At 37.2% G+C, this 15,322-nt stretch overlaps 1 protein-coding gene across 1 annotated transcript; it reads right to left on the minus strand.

Annotated features, from left to right (window-relative positions):
• Nucleotides 1–3,044: 3,044 nt before the first annotated feature.
• On the minus strand, nucleotides 3,045–14,709 carry LOC103716022 (uncharacterized protein At1g10890). Its single transcript, XM_008803859.3, has 5 exons — nucleotides 14,510–14,709; nucleotides 14,090–14,428; nucleotides 11,651–11,866; nucleotides 3,963–4,182; nucleotides 3,045–3,526 (listed from the first exon to the last, which is right to left on the minus strand). Exons 2-5 carry the CDS (start codon nucleotides 14,200–14,202, stop codon nucleotides 3,260–3,262), a joined length of 816 nt encoding a protein of 271 aa, XP_008802081.1. The 5' UTR covers nucleotides 14,203–14,428; nucleotides 14,510–14,709; the 3' UTR covers nucleotides 3,045–3,259.
• Between the last annotated feature and the right edge of the window lie 613 nt (nucleotides 14,710–15,322).

Consider the following 15,322-nt stretch of genomic DNA (forward strand, 5'->3'; position numbering starts at 1 on the left):
AACCATATATGAAAGTTTATTCTTATTCTCTTGGTTTGCCAGCGGAATATTTGAACATTCTCATATGTGACATAAAAGGTTAAACTAATTTCCCATCAATTCTTTCATGCCACACGGCATGAAAAAAATGTTAAATATCCCTAGTCCTAACAGAGAGAGCACTGGAAAGTCCACAAGGACCCTACTCGTGTACGTGGCAGAGTATAGGATTGACATGTAGCATGAAATCCAATTCGATAGAACGTGTGATGCTAACAACTTACTGACTGCAAGATTTTAAAACAAATTTGCTTGCTAAAATAATGCAGACCCAAATCTAATTCAAAGATAAGATTCTGATGCCCTGATCACTGCCATATTGTTAATTGTGGAGCTGTCAACTCAAACATGCCCTACTTGTAGATTATCTAAGGAGGAGAATGTTCTTTTTTATTTTTTATTAAAAAAAAAGGGGAACAAGATAGATGGCAGGAACTTAGAACTTGATGAGATCTGACGTGCATACATGGACTGTAATTGTAGAACCAACAAACCTATCATGAAGCTTATTGTGCAGCCTTTTCTGTCCAAAAAAAAAAAAAAACTGCTACTCCAAAAGAGTAACGCCTTTATCTCGTTGTATCTGTACATGTTATATATAATACACCGTTCTTAGCACAAAAAAAAAAAAAAAAAAGAAGAAGGTAGATGGATATTTATAGGTAGGTATGCACTTGTACCGGTGACTAAAATGCAAGTGGGTCCACGTGCCAGCGAATAACAGCATGCAAATGCTTGCTGCTCGGCCGCCAACTTGAATCATGGACCATTGGACTGGTCCCCTGTTCCCCTCCTTGGCTTCCACCCTGGAACTCAATAATAAGAGCACCATGCCCACCGTTTAATTCCTCTCTCTCCCTCTCTCTAAAACAACAGCCATTATGATGCTGCAACGGCCACGACAGCGATTCAGAGACACGCAGTAAGTCTATATTCTATATCATTATACCATGCATGAGGTTAAGACTTAAGAGTGATGCTGCGTGGCTCTTCCTATATGCACATAAATCATTTGTCTTGCCCCGTGGCAATACGGAATTGGTGTAATTCGAGGATTTATTACCAAACACAATAGGTTGGTTAATTATAGAGTTGCGGAATTAGCAGCTGTAAAGCTGATGGATTTTTCATATGCACATAAAGCGCAAGTATCTGGTTATTTAACGGCAACTGTCTGATCTTTCCATTGTTCAATAAAGCAAAATATAATTTTCTATGGCCATCATATCCAACCTCCAGAACTTTGATAAAACTGTTATTTTGAGCTCCATCATCGTCCTATACATCCTAGCTTATAATGGCCATTGTGATAGCCATTATTTTACTTGAATATATCCGTTTGAGGTTAAATGGGGCAAATGATTTCTTTGCCATCATACTTGCAACACTACAATCAGAAATATGTCTCTCTCTCTCTCTCTCGTTCTCAACATGAAGATGGGCTGTCCAGGCTAAAGAAAATGCAGCCAAGCAAGCGCACCTATGCTACCGAGTTGATGTGCTGAGAAGGTGGAGCCCTTGAATTCAAGGGGGGCATATCCTTATATCCGCAGTAAGCAATGGGGTCCTCTGAATGGATACTGCAAGACCACATGGTCCCTGAAAGCATTGCTGTCGGCAAGGCTTCCGGGTTTCATGGCTTGTAATGGATGCATGCCACACTAGCCCAGAAAGGTTCTCTTTCAACTACCATTGGTAATGAGACATTAAGAAGCCAGTCCGTGCCTTCGGATGGCTCTATTGCTCTACCCTGCTTTTGATAAAGGGAGCACATTTAGAAACACGAAGGGCTCGTTTAGTTCGCGGAAAGCATTTTTCTTCATTGGTATATGATTTCTGAGAGGCAGATTCCTGAAAGGATACATGAAAAAGTACTTTTGGCATTTTTGATTGACAATGAAAAAGTGACAGATTTGCAAAGTACTTATGTTTGGTTAACTATCCACTTTTTTGAGAAAGTTAAGTATAATTCCTATTATACCCTTAATAAAAATTAGGTTTTTAATGCTTTGGATCAAATAAGGATAGCTGAAAGACTTTTTTAGAAAAAAATAAAAATGTTTCGATTTTTGGATCATGAACTTTTTCTATGAAACGTGAGAATCATATTTCTGTGGAAATATAACTTTTTCGTTTTTGTTTTTTGAAAACTCCAATCAAATAATAGACATCTTTTTACTTTTCTATTGACCACACTTTTTTTCTTCTTTTCCTGTGAACCAAACAAGCCCAAGAGGTTGGCAAGAGCGTGAGAAGAATTGGACATAGGAGGCCAAGATTCCCCAGAAACAGCATTACGCGAATTAAGTCCACCACCACAGTAAAAAATCTACTCGCATTGCAGGGCAGAGCGGTGTGCATATTGGAGTGGAATTCACGTCATAAAGCAAGATGAGGGCAGAAACGCTTGGCGCACTCAGAAAGGGACCACGGATCAAAACAAAAATCACAAACTATCACCCATTATGGTAGCCTACATAGTAGCAAACAAGATCTTTCTGTCAAATTAGAGAAACCTTCTATGCTATGAGTAGACTTGCATTCAAACCATCCTGTAGCGCCGGCTCCCAGTGTAGAGACCCATTCAGAAAAAGTTTTTTACGACCATCAGGTATAAGAAAATTGATACAAGAACCAAGAATTAGCTCGAACTCGTGCAACCCAAACTCTGAGATGCTCCCACCTTGAACAAATGCTTTTTCATTGACATGGATGGTAGGGTATTTAGCTAAGGATCGAGATTACAAAATGTGGAATTTCACTGATTATTTCACTGCATATACCAATATGACATATCAGTCCTGCTAAGTAAACTTGTAATTCCTGAAGTAATAAGGAAGAACTCTCAAGTATCTACTCTTCATTAAAATCTTGGGTCCTAAGTCCTAACAAGAGTTTTTAAGAACCAAAGAGATGGCGGAACTCTAAACAGCAATAGAATGCATAAGCGCAAGACTCCATACAAGTGAATTCTTGTAAAGAAGCTGGGCATGCAGAGCAGCGGCAAAGCAAAAGAAAAATGAGATATTAAGATTTAATTGAAATCTTACAACAATAGTCCACAAGTTGCTTGATAAATCATACCTAAGAGGGAAACAAGATGCATCTCACTCACTTTATTCCCGTGACTCACAATTTAGCAGGTACCGGACCAACAAAGACCCATTATAGAACTTTCATTTCATTTAAAACACAGGTGCCGAACAGTTTTGGCAATCTATTACTTCAAACCAATTGCAAACGACAATTTGGGACGAGACTTGTTCTTACCCAACAGCTTTCTCTGGTTTGTCCTTTCTTCTTCTTCTTCCATTTTCTTTCTTCGCATAGCTTCTTCCCTTTCTTTCTGGAGCCGCTCCAGCTCCTGATAACGCTCCAGCTCCTTCTGCTGCTGTTCCAAGGCTTCTCTCCTTTGAGCCTCCTCCACCCTCCTCCGATTCTCCTCAAGCATCTTATCCAACTCCTCCCTCTCTCTCCGTTCTTGTTCCTGCAAGCCCCAAGCCAAAGCGCATCCAACAAGCAAATGACAAGTTTAGAGAAAGAAGAAAGCATCTTCTGATGAAGCTAGTCGATCCATCAAAAAAAAAGTACATGAACTATTAATTTTTCAGATCATGAGATACAAAGCCTAACAGTTGTTATCATATTTAGTATATAGATATAAGAATTAAAACACTTGCATGCCGACCAAGCTCAAGCAGCAATTAATTTACAGGCAATACCAATTTGCACAAACTAACACGCATGCCACCTGATCACAACTTATTCAGAGCCTGTATAAAGTTGATATGTGCATTTCATGCCCATCAAATATTCTAACATAATAAAATAGAGAATTTAGATCATTACAAAATTTAAAAAGTGTATCTATATGTGAAGTCAGTAAGTGCGCAACTAAGGTGAAACTCATACAAAATACTTACCGCTTTCTGCCTGGCTTCAATAAGAGCTGCTTCCTTTTCCTTCTCAAGTTGGGCTGCAACCTCATCGAGTAGCTTCTTTCGACCTTCATCAACCCGTCTTTGTATTTCTTGCTTAACCTCCTCAGAATTCAAACTTTCTTCAACTTTTTTCCTAATAGCCTCTTCAATTCTCCTAGCAGTTTCCTCTTCTAATAGTTTTAGTTCTGCCTCTTTTTGACGCCTGTTAGGAAAATCAATATGTTAGACAAGGAACTGCCCTTCACTAAATTAATGCTGACATAAATGTGGAAACATATCTTCGAGGCCAGACGAAGAGCCATACTATATCAGCAAACAGTATGATGACCTTTGATTATCATGACCAGCTAAGCCTTCCTTTTTCCATCATCATAATATTAAATACAAGCTTATGCATTTCAGGCATACCTCTAAAGATTCCACATCCAAACAAATGAGTTTTTCAAACTGGAGAACAGTAGATAAAGGAGGCACCAAGTGCATCATCAAATATAACAAGTGGAACTATAGCAGTAGCTTCCTTCAGAAAAGCCTGCGGAGAAGAATGTCAAGTAACCTGTGGCAGGTTTAAAACTAATCATTTAAACACTTCAATTCTCACATTAAAGCACAGTTCTCGCACCATCAAATTATAACTAGTTAAATGCAAAGCACAGACAACTGGATGTGGCATCTGCTTGTTTGTGGCGCAAAAAGATGATAGCTAAAAATGTCAGCTGTTTACTACATAGGGAAACGAGAACCACTGTCACAGTGACACTGAAGAATTCTATCATCACACTATCTAGAGGCAGCAAAAAACTAAATTCTGACCTGCCTTGACAACATATAGACAAGCAACTTATAATCCCATAATATGATTGCTCAAGAGTAACTCTTGTTTCAGTTTAACTGGTTGTCAAACCCCCACCCAGCAATGAATTCCCTCTTAATTTACATAAAATGTGTAGTTTGAAAGTACAAAATTTAGTCCCTGAAGCAAAATTGGTTGAGAAGCTTAAAGCCAGTTAAGGTTTTCAACTTGTCAAATGTTAACCAACAACAGCCAAAATGATTATTTCATGTGTTTCAATGCAAGCATTTCCGCACAAACAAAGATAATGCATCGCCAAATTCCTTTCTTTCTTAAATGATGCTAAGACATTACTTCCCAATCTTCCTTGCAGTCTCTCAGGTTTATTGGCACCTGATTTCAGGTCTCTTTACTTTCACTTCATCTATCCCGCAGTGATAAATGATATGGATGGGTTTACGGTTGAATGGATTCTTAAAATAGGACGTCCAACAAGAAATTAGAATAAACTTCATTTCTTGGGACCACCAATAGTTAAGCTCCTTTATTCCCACTTCACAATTTTGTTTTTTCGGAATTAGCCCCTACCACTCCTGATTAGAAAGCTCCAATCCAATTGCTTCTTTTCAATGACAATCCGAATCTTACTAATATCTCCATACTTTTGCAAGTATTCTGAGAAATCACTTAACCAATGTCATCAACAATTGCCTACAAGAAATCCCCATAGCACTTTTGCAGCACCTTTTCACATAAAAGGATTTCTTAAAAATTTAGTTAGTCCATGCATGTCAAAAACAGCCACTTCCTGAATTTTTTTAGTTCTACATGGAATCAGCAGATTTTATAAACCAAAAAGTGCACCCCAGACCTGAACCAAAAAATATATCTGAGTCCATAATTCCCATTGCAAATTGTAATAGTTTAACCAATTGCGAAAACAAAAAAGTTTTAGGAATATGCAAGACTTTGTATTAAATGGAGATCTATCAAGATCCATTAAGAAAAGAAATTACCAAACCCCCAAATTATTAGTGCACCTGATATACCTTTCAAAAACTTTCTTTAGCAATATCTAAAGAAGGGATAGCTTCCACTTAGGAAATGCCCATGACAATCAATGCTCCCAAATCCGTGCAACTTAGAAAACTCATTAATCAAGAATTTGAACAAAAACTGTCATCATGGCTGATGACTACATGACTAGCAAGAAAGAATGTACTGGTGAAACAATAGAAACAGCTGTACAAATAGTTAGGCTTGTGAAACAAATAATAAGCCAAATCTTGTTCCTTTTTTTGCCCAGTTTCCAACCGAACAGTTGGAAAATATTTATTCTTAGGACTCTGTAAATGAATAGACCAAATCAAAGAAGGATAATATAAAGCCAGCTTAAAGTAACAGGATAAAGCAAGCCCAGAGTAAATTATAAGTTCATTATTGATGTATCAATGTGCTCTGCTCTGAGATAGCATTTCTTTCTTTTACGGGCCAAGGCAGAGGCCTTATCTGAAAGTGTAAGAACCAGGCTAGGTGAGGCTTAATATCTGGGTTGTTGGCACCCCCAGTTTAATCTTTTATTAACCGTTTAAGTTCATAATTTATTCAATTATGTCGAAGTTGTAATTGATATTATGACGATCTTTGGGGTTGCATGAGTTGACCTTCAGAAATGCTAAAAGATTTCATCACAAATTGCAGTATTTTTTTCTAGGGTTCAGATGCAGTTAAACTTTTTTTGCCGTGCCATATTTCCTCTATACATTTCCACTATTGAAGACATAAGTTGTCAATTGTCAGATATTCTGCTAACAATTACAACCAGGACTTCACAGCCTCAAAATTAAAACTGCATGAATTCCTTTCTCAGCATGAAGAGGATACCAATAAAATTCCATTGATAGCAGCAGTGAACAAAGCCTTTATGATTAATTAAGCACCTACTGCAGTTGCAGTAATTACGCAGGAACATGAGGACTAATGCAGTCTGCTAATTGGGAAGGCTGAAAAGTAATGGCCAATAGAAAGGGACAACAGCTATAGGGAGAATGGATTGATAAATAATAGAGATTAAGAAGAAATAATGGGACATACAGGTTCCAGGGTTATGTGATAGAACAAATAATGAAACAAATGGAAAGAGGCATGCTGAGTAAAAGTAACCTCCATAAGTGTAAGCCTCAAGACACCAAAAAAGGGCAAAATCAGCAAAAGGATAGGATGGTTCAGTAGGATGCTTCAGGATAAAGAAGGTAAGCAGAAACTAAACCCACCAAGATATATAAACATAGCAAGAGAGCATGATAAAGAGAGAGAGAGATTCATCCCAAAAACATTAAGCCTAGGTTTCAGGGTGTTGACTAGGAAAATAAGATTTTCATAGAACCCTAGTCAAGGTTCACCGAACCGGTACTGGAGGGCATACTAGCCGGAGATCGATTTGGCATGGTATGGGTCTGTATCGAGCTTCCAGAGCGTACCAAAATAAGAAGAGCCAATGAGGGATAAGGAGAGAGAGGAAGAGAGAGAGAGAGAGAGAGAGAGAGAGAGAGAGAGAGAGAGAGAGGGCTCGAAAGCTCTTGTCATCGCCAGGGGTTGGGGGGTGGGAGAGGGAGAGGGCCAGGGACAAGGAGGAAGGGGGAGGGTTGAAGGAAACTCTAGCCCTAACCCTAGTGGAGCAAGAGAGATAGGGAACCTTACTAGTGAAAGTCAGGCCCCGGGAGAGGGAGGGGGTGTTAATCGAGCGGTCAAGCCGAAGAGCCTTTTAATCGAGCTAGGGGGGTTTAACCAAATTGGAGCCGGTTTGGCCTAATCGACAGGGCGAACTGTCCCGGTTCCCCATCTATTCAATTCGGTATGCCCTGAAAGAGACAGTTCGACCCTAGATAATGAAAGCAACTTACAAAGAAGCATATCAGATTTGAGATTCATTCACAAACAATAAAACTAAATAATTCAAGAAATACATTCATGAAATTGATTGAAAACAGTTGAAAATTTACCGGACCAAAGCTCTATCATGGTGCAGAAGTGACATGAGCATGATAGGAAAAATCAAATCCAAAAAAATTTTAACTGGAAAAGTCAAAGAGGTTATTTGGCTGGTAACAACCACCAAAGGCTAAAAATAAGGACCCGGAATCACTATGAGTACACATCACCATATCTACATGATAATTTCTACATTGAAGATGACTGAAAATGGTGCTGTGGCCACAATCATGGTGGCAAGATGGACAAGGAGACTAGAGGATTATAAAGTATAATCAAAAATTAAAGCAAAACTTCAAACAGCATTCTAGAAAATCTAATCAAAACCGAGTGCCATGGTCAATTATGATATGTGAAGGGAATATCCAAACAACTGAACTCATCGAAGAACCTTAACCACAGACAATGTGCTTTTATCATAACCAGACGCCAGAAGTGCAACATTGAGCTCACAAAGAGTTTGAAGCCCTAATAATTAGTAAAATAAAAGGCAAAAGTTAGGATTAGGCACTAATGCAATCAATCCATCATCAAAGCAATATCCCAAAATACGAAATAGGCCAAAGGAGATGTAGTCAAATACTAGACCTTCTAATAATTGTATTATGTTTTGTGTATGTTCTGACATGGCCAGCTTCGGGTAGCAGTCAGACCCAGCAGACAAGCAAAAAACTTTTTTTCTTGACAGATTGTGGTTGAGACAAGGAGCTCCAGATAACAAACAAAAGTAAGCAAAAATTGAAAAGTGGCGCTCAATTCACGATTTAGTTTCCCATTTAAAATCAATGTTTTTACTAAGATTTCAAAGCAGCTAACAAGCACCCTGCCTTTCGTGGGGCAGTCCCTTTGATGTCTTTCCAGTGCATAAAGGGGCCTCACACTTAAGCAGCTGCCTAGACAACTTGCTCAACTTGTTTTGTGTGTGGGGTACCCTGACCAGGCAGGTCAAGCGTGAGTAAGCACTAGTGCAGATTGAGCACAGAGATATACTGAAGCAAGAGGGGCTTAGGTGGGCTTCAGATAGTCAGGGTGTGGAATCATGTTGGTTGGGCATGGATAGAATTATGCTGTTTCTTATTGTTGCCAGCTTCTTCGGAGGGTGGCTTCATAGAGTTCATAGATTTGAAACCTTTAAGGTTTCTATTCGTAGTGGCAGATTCACAAGGCATTGTTTTCATTTTTAGACTACTGTTATCAGGAAGCTTTAATATGCTTCCACATCCTCTGCCTTCCAAATAAATATGAAGTGGTCTATGTTCCAAATGGTAGAACAGAATGTAGCATCAAAAATTGCTTGTTGGTATAGCATTAATTGCTCATGTATAATAGTAGCAGTTGCAGTATAGTCAACCTTATTATGTGAAACCACAAACAAATTGAATATTTCTTTATACCCCACATATATCCTCCAAGTGCTTCAAAGCTACTTCAGGTACCTTTTCTTGGGCTCAGGCAACAAAAATGCAACCAATTTCAATTACGTTAAAATTGTTTCAAGCCTAAAATGGAGTGCTTGCACAACTTCAGCATATATATGTGAACAGGAGGCAAGCATAGAAAGCTGAAAATGACTTGCTCATGTAACACATCAAACATCTACCATCATCATTTCACTTTTATGTTTTAAAAAAGTTAGTGATTAACTCATTGGTTCCATGTGCACTCAATTACTTCTTGAGAAACTCAAAAAGGTCAAGAATAGGGGTCATTCCCAATACATTTTTGGGACTACATGACCATAAGGCACCAAAACAGACAAACAAATATGAATAGATCTTTCACATTCGATAGTTCAGAAATAAAGGACTGTCACCTCAAGTATGCGCACACATAGATTGGACACACACATTGTGCATTCACCATCACCTATAGCTTTTGCTACGAAAGACAAAGTTAAGGTTAAATTTAAATTAACTCAGGTAGCCAAAGTCTGACAGAAAGTTGAAAAATTTTGAGAAGCATAAATTCCAAAAAGATATCCACATTAGAAAGATACCGGACATGCGATATAAGTGGGGAACTTTAATAAGATTCGAAAAACTTGAGAACTTTTTAAAAATTATTAGGAATAAATTTCAGAAAACAAATTTTAAGAATCTTAAGTTCAAAAATCTTTTATAACTTTGAATCAAAAAAAAGAAGGCAATTTAATCATAGTCTACTCATAGACGATCTTTATAAATGAGTGAAACATTAGGAGGGACCACTTAAGATATTAAGAAATTGGCGAGGGGATTTATTATACCCCTGATCTCTCTCTCTCTCTTCCCCCTTGGTGCCATGACACCTCAGCTTAGTCAAAAAACTTAAAAGTTATAAATTTCACTTACTGACTGATTCAAAATGCTAGAGTTGCTTGTTGTTTTAGCTTAAAGTTTAGAGCATATATTTTTTAGATGCTCTTTTTGATTTGGGTGGACAAGAGGTGCAAAGCCCAAATGCACCCATTCAAAATATACCCCTTGTACATCAGCAACAATACAGTCCCAAAGACCAGAGGGAGTAGATGATATATTTACATTATTGGATAATAGGTAGGAAAAATCTGCTGTGTTACTAACTAAGATGATATCTAACATAAAAATGTCCTAAATATTTCTTCATCATTTTAGTGATTTTCCATTTTATCTTTTTTTGGTTATTTTCACATATAGACCACTTGTATTTGTTTTTAAATTATTCAGCAGCAATCTGCCTAGTTGATTGTTTTTAAGATCAGCATCCACCTTTTAAATCCTTAAAAGTACTACTGAAAACTGTCTGAATTTTTGTTCCAGTAAGCCAAACTTAGATACATATTAACATTTTTCTCCCCTTTAATCCATTTTGCCTTTTTTGAAACTTTATGCTTCAGTAAAAGGAGGATGAACCTGAAAACTACATCTAAATGGAATTCAATACGATAATCATCTTGCAAGAAAATCACAAACTTTTCAGTTCATATTAGATAAACATTGCACAACATGTTATATAAATGAAATGTTTCCACAATTTTTTTTTATAAAAAAAGTGACAGAAAAGAACATGCATATTCAAACGCCAATGCTACAAAAGCAGCACCAGCATCAGTTCCATAACATATTTTATATTCCAAGAAATGATTATTAGTGACAAGATCTCTATGTGTCATGCTGTTTCACAAATTATAATAGGTGACTTGAAAATTAGTTCAGGATCAGTTTAACATTAAAGCATAATTTCCTAATCAAGATATCAATAAATATGAGGTATAGCCAAAACTATGGAAGCATAAACTCTTGAAAATATTGGTATTTCGACCAAATTAATGAGCTTTCTTTAAGTAAAAACTGATTTCTCATAAAACATTAAGTGTTTATTTGGTCAATAACCACAACCAACAACCCTAGGTCCATATTCATCATAACCAAGGCTTATCTTGTTAAAAAATCATCAGATGCAATTGGAAAAGGAAAAGAAATCACTGAGCAGGAAAGCATTAAGACTAATATTATCATCGCAGTGACCAGCAATCATTTGTTGCTTGACCATCCAGCCACTCAGAGAACTTTCAAGTTCCATTAGAAATCTTATATTGCTTTCCAACAATTATAGAGTGTAAAACCTTGGTAGTTAGATTTCACCTACCAATGTTCCCAAAATGTAAAGTAGCCCAAATTTAGATTGTCAGCAGGACACGAGTGTGACCATACTGACAAGGTTATGGATGTCATATATAGCACCGCAAAAACTATTGTTGACCATGTTATGAAAAGGAATGCATATGAACTTTAGGACAATATGTTTCACAAAAAGAGTGCATGACTGGCAATATGAAAAGCACGGATAGCAAAAGAAACCTACAAAATAATAACTATCATGAAGATTTGGGCAGAAAATGCACACAAAAAAGGGTATAAGTGTTTAACTTCTCTTTTCTTCTTCTTCTCTTCTTTGTTTCTCGATGGAATTTTTGCGCTCTACCAACCCAAGACTAGGGCTTCGAGACTTGTCTATAGGGGACCTTGTGGTGCTCCTGCTTCGTCGTCTGTATCTCCTTGGAGATGGAGAATGACTTTTGCGCCTCCTGGGGGTTGGAGAACGGCTTTTACGCCATCTTGGGGAAGGAGAACGACTTTTTCTCCTAAAAAAATGAAATAATACAATATCAGGAAACAATATACAGAACCATTGAAGCATATGATATAACGAAATCTTAGTTCAACTACAAGATAATACTAGACTATTGGAATTACAATATATCATGTACAGTTACCTCAAGCATTGTTAAGAATTATCTGTGAATGCTCCATCTTTTAACAAAACACTCTTGTAAGTCCAAATCAAGCAACCAAAGGATAACTATGAGCACTCACCACCTGCTTTCATCGATCCTTTCTTTTCTTTTTGACAGTGGAAACATAAAATCTTACAAAATTTTAATTTTTACAGAATATATCATCCAGAATGAATTGCATTTGCAAATTTAAGCAAGTAAACTTCCTGTTCAAATGTAATCCCACAATCAAATATATATAGTTAACCAAACATCAATGGTTCCTTAATCTGATGCACTGTTAGAAGACCTACAAGTTGGTGCCATTGTCGAAGTGGGGCTATATAAATTATAACAATGGACCAAGTGAACCACACTGAAACTGAAGTATGACTGCTACTGAATAAATTGCATAGCTACTCTCTGCAAGACCCTTTAAAATCAGACATGCAACTATAATTTACTCAAAAGCAAAAGAGGATACTGTATAACATATATAAAACATAAACTCCATGCAAATTGACCAACCCAATCCATAAGTAAAGCATGATTATCATATTAAAACTGCTGCATATGAATTAGGCTGCAAATCACAAACATGCAGCTAATTATTGGGAACCTCCTCGAGAGCTCCATCTAGAATCTCATTTTTCCGCATGGAAGAGGTAGGAACAATCAAACCAGGATGAGTAAACCACATAAAGGATATCAATATTAATCCTTTTGTCCCATATTCAAATTTTTGGTTCTTATTTAATTAATTTTATTATTTCAAAGTTGATAGAACAAGTTTGGCGAGATTACTATTAATAAAAAAATAATTGCGTAACATGATCATTATTTTCATCCATCTTTTTCTTCAATTAAAAAAGTGCTGCATCTTGTTGTATATAAATAATAATTCCAGCTAGATTGTTATTAAGAAAAAATGTTTTCTTAATTATGACCATTTTCATTATGATATTATTTTTTCTTCATAAGAATGTTGTGCCTCTTTTTGTATGTAGAATAATGACCATGACAATGAAAACAATGGTAATAGAGCTACTAAGCAGCGATCATGATCTTACGACCTTCAGCATCACCCATCCAATGTGCAGCAAATGATCTTACATGGAGGCACAAAACTGATTATTTTGATACAGATGTAATTCATGACAATTGTATATAAGAAAAAAAAAAGAAGCACACTTGATTGGAAGAGAAAATCAATTCAGAAAAATATCATTCTGAGAAGCAATCTGAAATGATAATTTTCGAATAAAAAAGTTCAGCAAATTGATTTATTGTTCCCCTTGAGCATGATTTCATATCCTCCTTGAGATAGTTGGTGGTCGCACAAGAGTGTATTGATCCAGGTTACTTGAGGTCAAGAGAAAAGCAACTTAAGAACCAGTGCAAACTATTCAGCACCCAACTGGACAATATAAAAATAATGTGAAAGCAGTAAATTTTCTGTCTCAATATTAGCCCCATCGAAGGAAATGATTGCAACCTCAATATCTCATTCAAATAAATTAAAAGGGCTCTACTGTAATAATCACATTAATATAACCAATACAGAAATGCTTTGTGCCATTATAACCAGTTTTTGACACCATCATGTGTCTACACAATACTCTCCAAAATTATTACCACTTCCTTTCAGAGAAATTCATATGAAGTGTTCAAGCACCAGTGCAAGCCACAATCACTACATTTATAGCAATAGAAATATATTTCTATGTTTAACAGGAAAACTCAATCCCATTTATAAAAACCAAAAATAGACACTATTTTCCATCCCCAACTGAAAGCAGATACCATATACAACTCGAACAACGGAAACCTGTAGCCTGGTAAAACCTTCAAACGGTTAAGCAATCAGTCTTACATGTGGGTTGATGCTTCAACAGGAAGAAACAAAATTTGCTTTCATTCGGTCTTCCTTCTTACAATGTATTCTTATGAAGGAGAAGCAGAAAGGTGCACACAGAAATAGTAGTTTACAAGCTGGAATCTTTTCAAACAAGATGCATTAGAGAAGGGGAAATTTATATCTAATAAAGAGAAAAGGCTAGGCTGAGGGTTTGTGATATCAAGCGAGATCACCTATATGAATAAGGAGAGCGGCTGCGATCTCTTCTGCTTCTCCTGCTGCTGTACCTGGGAGAAGGAGAGCGCCTTCTCCTGTGCGAAGGAGAACGAGACACCGTCCGCGGCATCTCTAACCCAGTACGAAATCAATCGGGGAAAAAGGTTCAGTTTTTAACGAATCAAGAAATCAAACCAAGCTTCTCTGGTCCTCTTGAACCGCCCTACGAACCCCAAATCAAACCACGTGTAACGGGAAGAACAAATTAAACCCTTAGGTGCAAGAAATTATCAGCTATTGCGGCGAAAGAGCCTCGATTCGTGGAGAGATTACTTCTGCCGACCGGATAACAGGACCTGATTCGATGAAAAGGGAGTTAAGAGCCGATCGAAAAGAAACCTAAAAGAGGAATCCCCGAAGCGGAAAGAAAAGGGAACCTTTGGATGGCTGAGAGGTCCAAGCACCGGCCGGAAGGGGCCGTGGAAGTTTCCGCCGCGGGGGAGACGAGATTCAGTGCGAAGGGAGGGAAAAGATTGAGGCCCTGGGCTGCGCTATCGCTATTCTGTGGCCTGTGGGAACAGCGCAGCGATTTCCACAGCGCAGAACTCAAAGCCCTCCAGAGGAATCGAGTGGGGAGGGGGGGGGGGGGGAGAAACGCTTTATGTCGAGAACTAGAGATGGAGGCGGCCTTGCGGTTTAGGCTGTAAACGGGTCGGATTCGAGTTGTTATATCCCTACCCAAACTCGATTTTAACAAAAAAAATCAAATTCAGATTGGAGTCCGGATCCACTGAAATAAGATTTGAACATGCATTAAACTCGATTAATAATTAAATTCGAGTTTGTATTCATGGTTGAGATTTAATTTAGCATGTAATTTTAATAAATTAATTAGCTAAGGGTTAATAATTTTCAAAAGTACAAAAAATGTCGCAATATTTTTCGGTATATAGTAGACCTGTAGCAAATTGCAAAAAAAAAAAAAAGTAAATAATTGAATTTGTAAAAAAAGGCAATCATTATTAATACATATTTAAATTTAAATTTATTTAATTAAAAACTAACTTTGATCCAAAAACTTCAGTTTCTATATATCATTTATATATTTTAAGATTAAGCCCTGGATCCATAAGGCATGCTAGTTAGGATAATATCTAAAAATGACAAAATGCTTCACCCCACCACTTCATTCTCTGCTATAATCTCTACGCATGGTAATTGATTAGGTGATGCATAGGGCTCACCCGTCA

This window comes from Phoenix dactylifera, chromosome 8 (genome assembly GCF_009389715.1).
Source record: "Phoenix dactylifera cultivar Barhee BC4 chromosome 8, palm_55x_up_171113_PBpolish2nd_filt_p, whole genome shotgun sequence".
Taxonomy (NCBI): domain Eukaryota; kingdom Viridiplantae; phylum Streptophyta; class Magnoliopsida; order Arecales; family Arecaceae; genus Phoenix; species Phoenix dactylifera.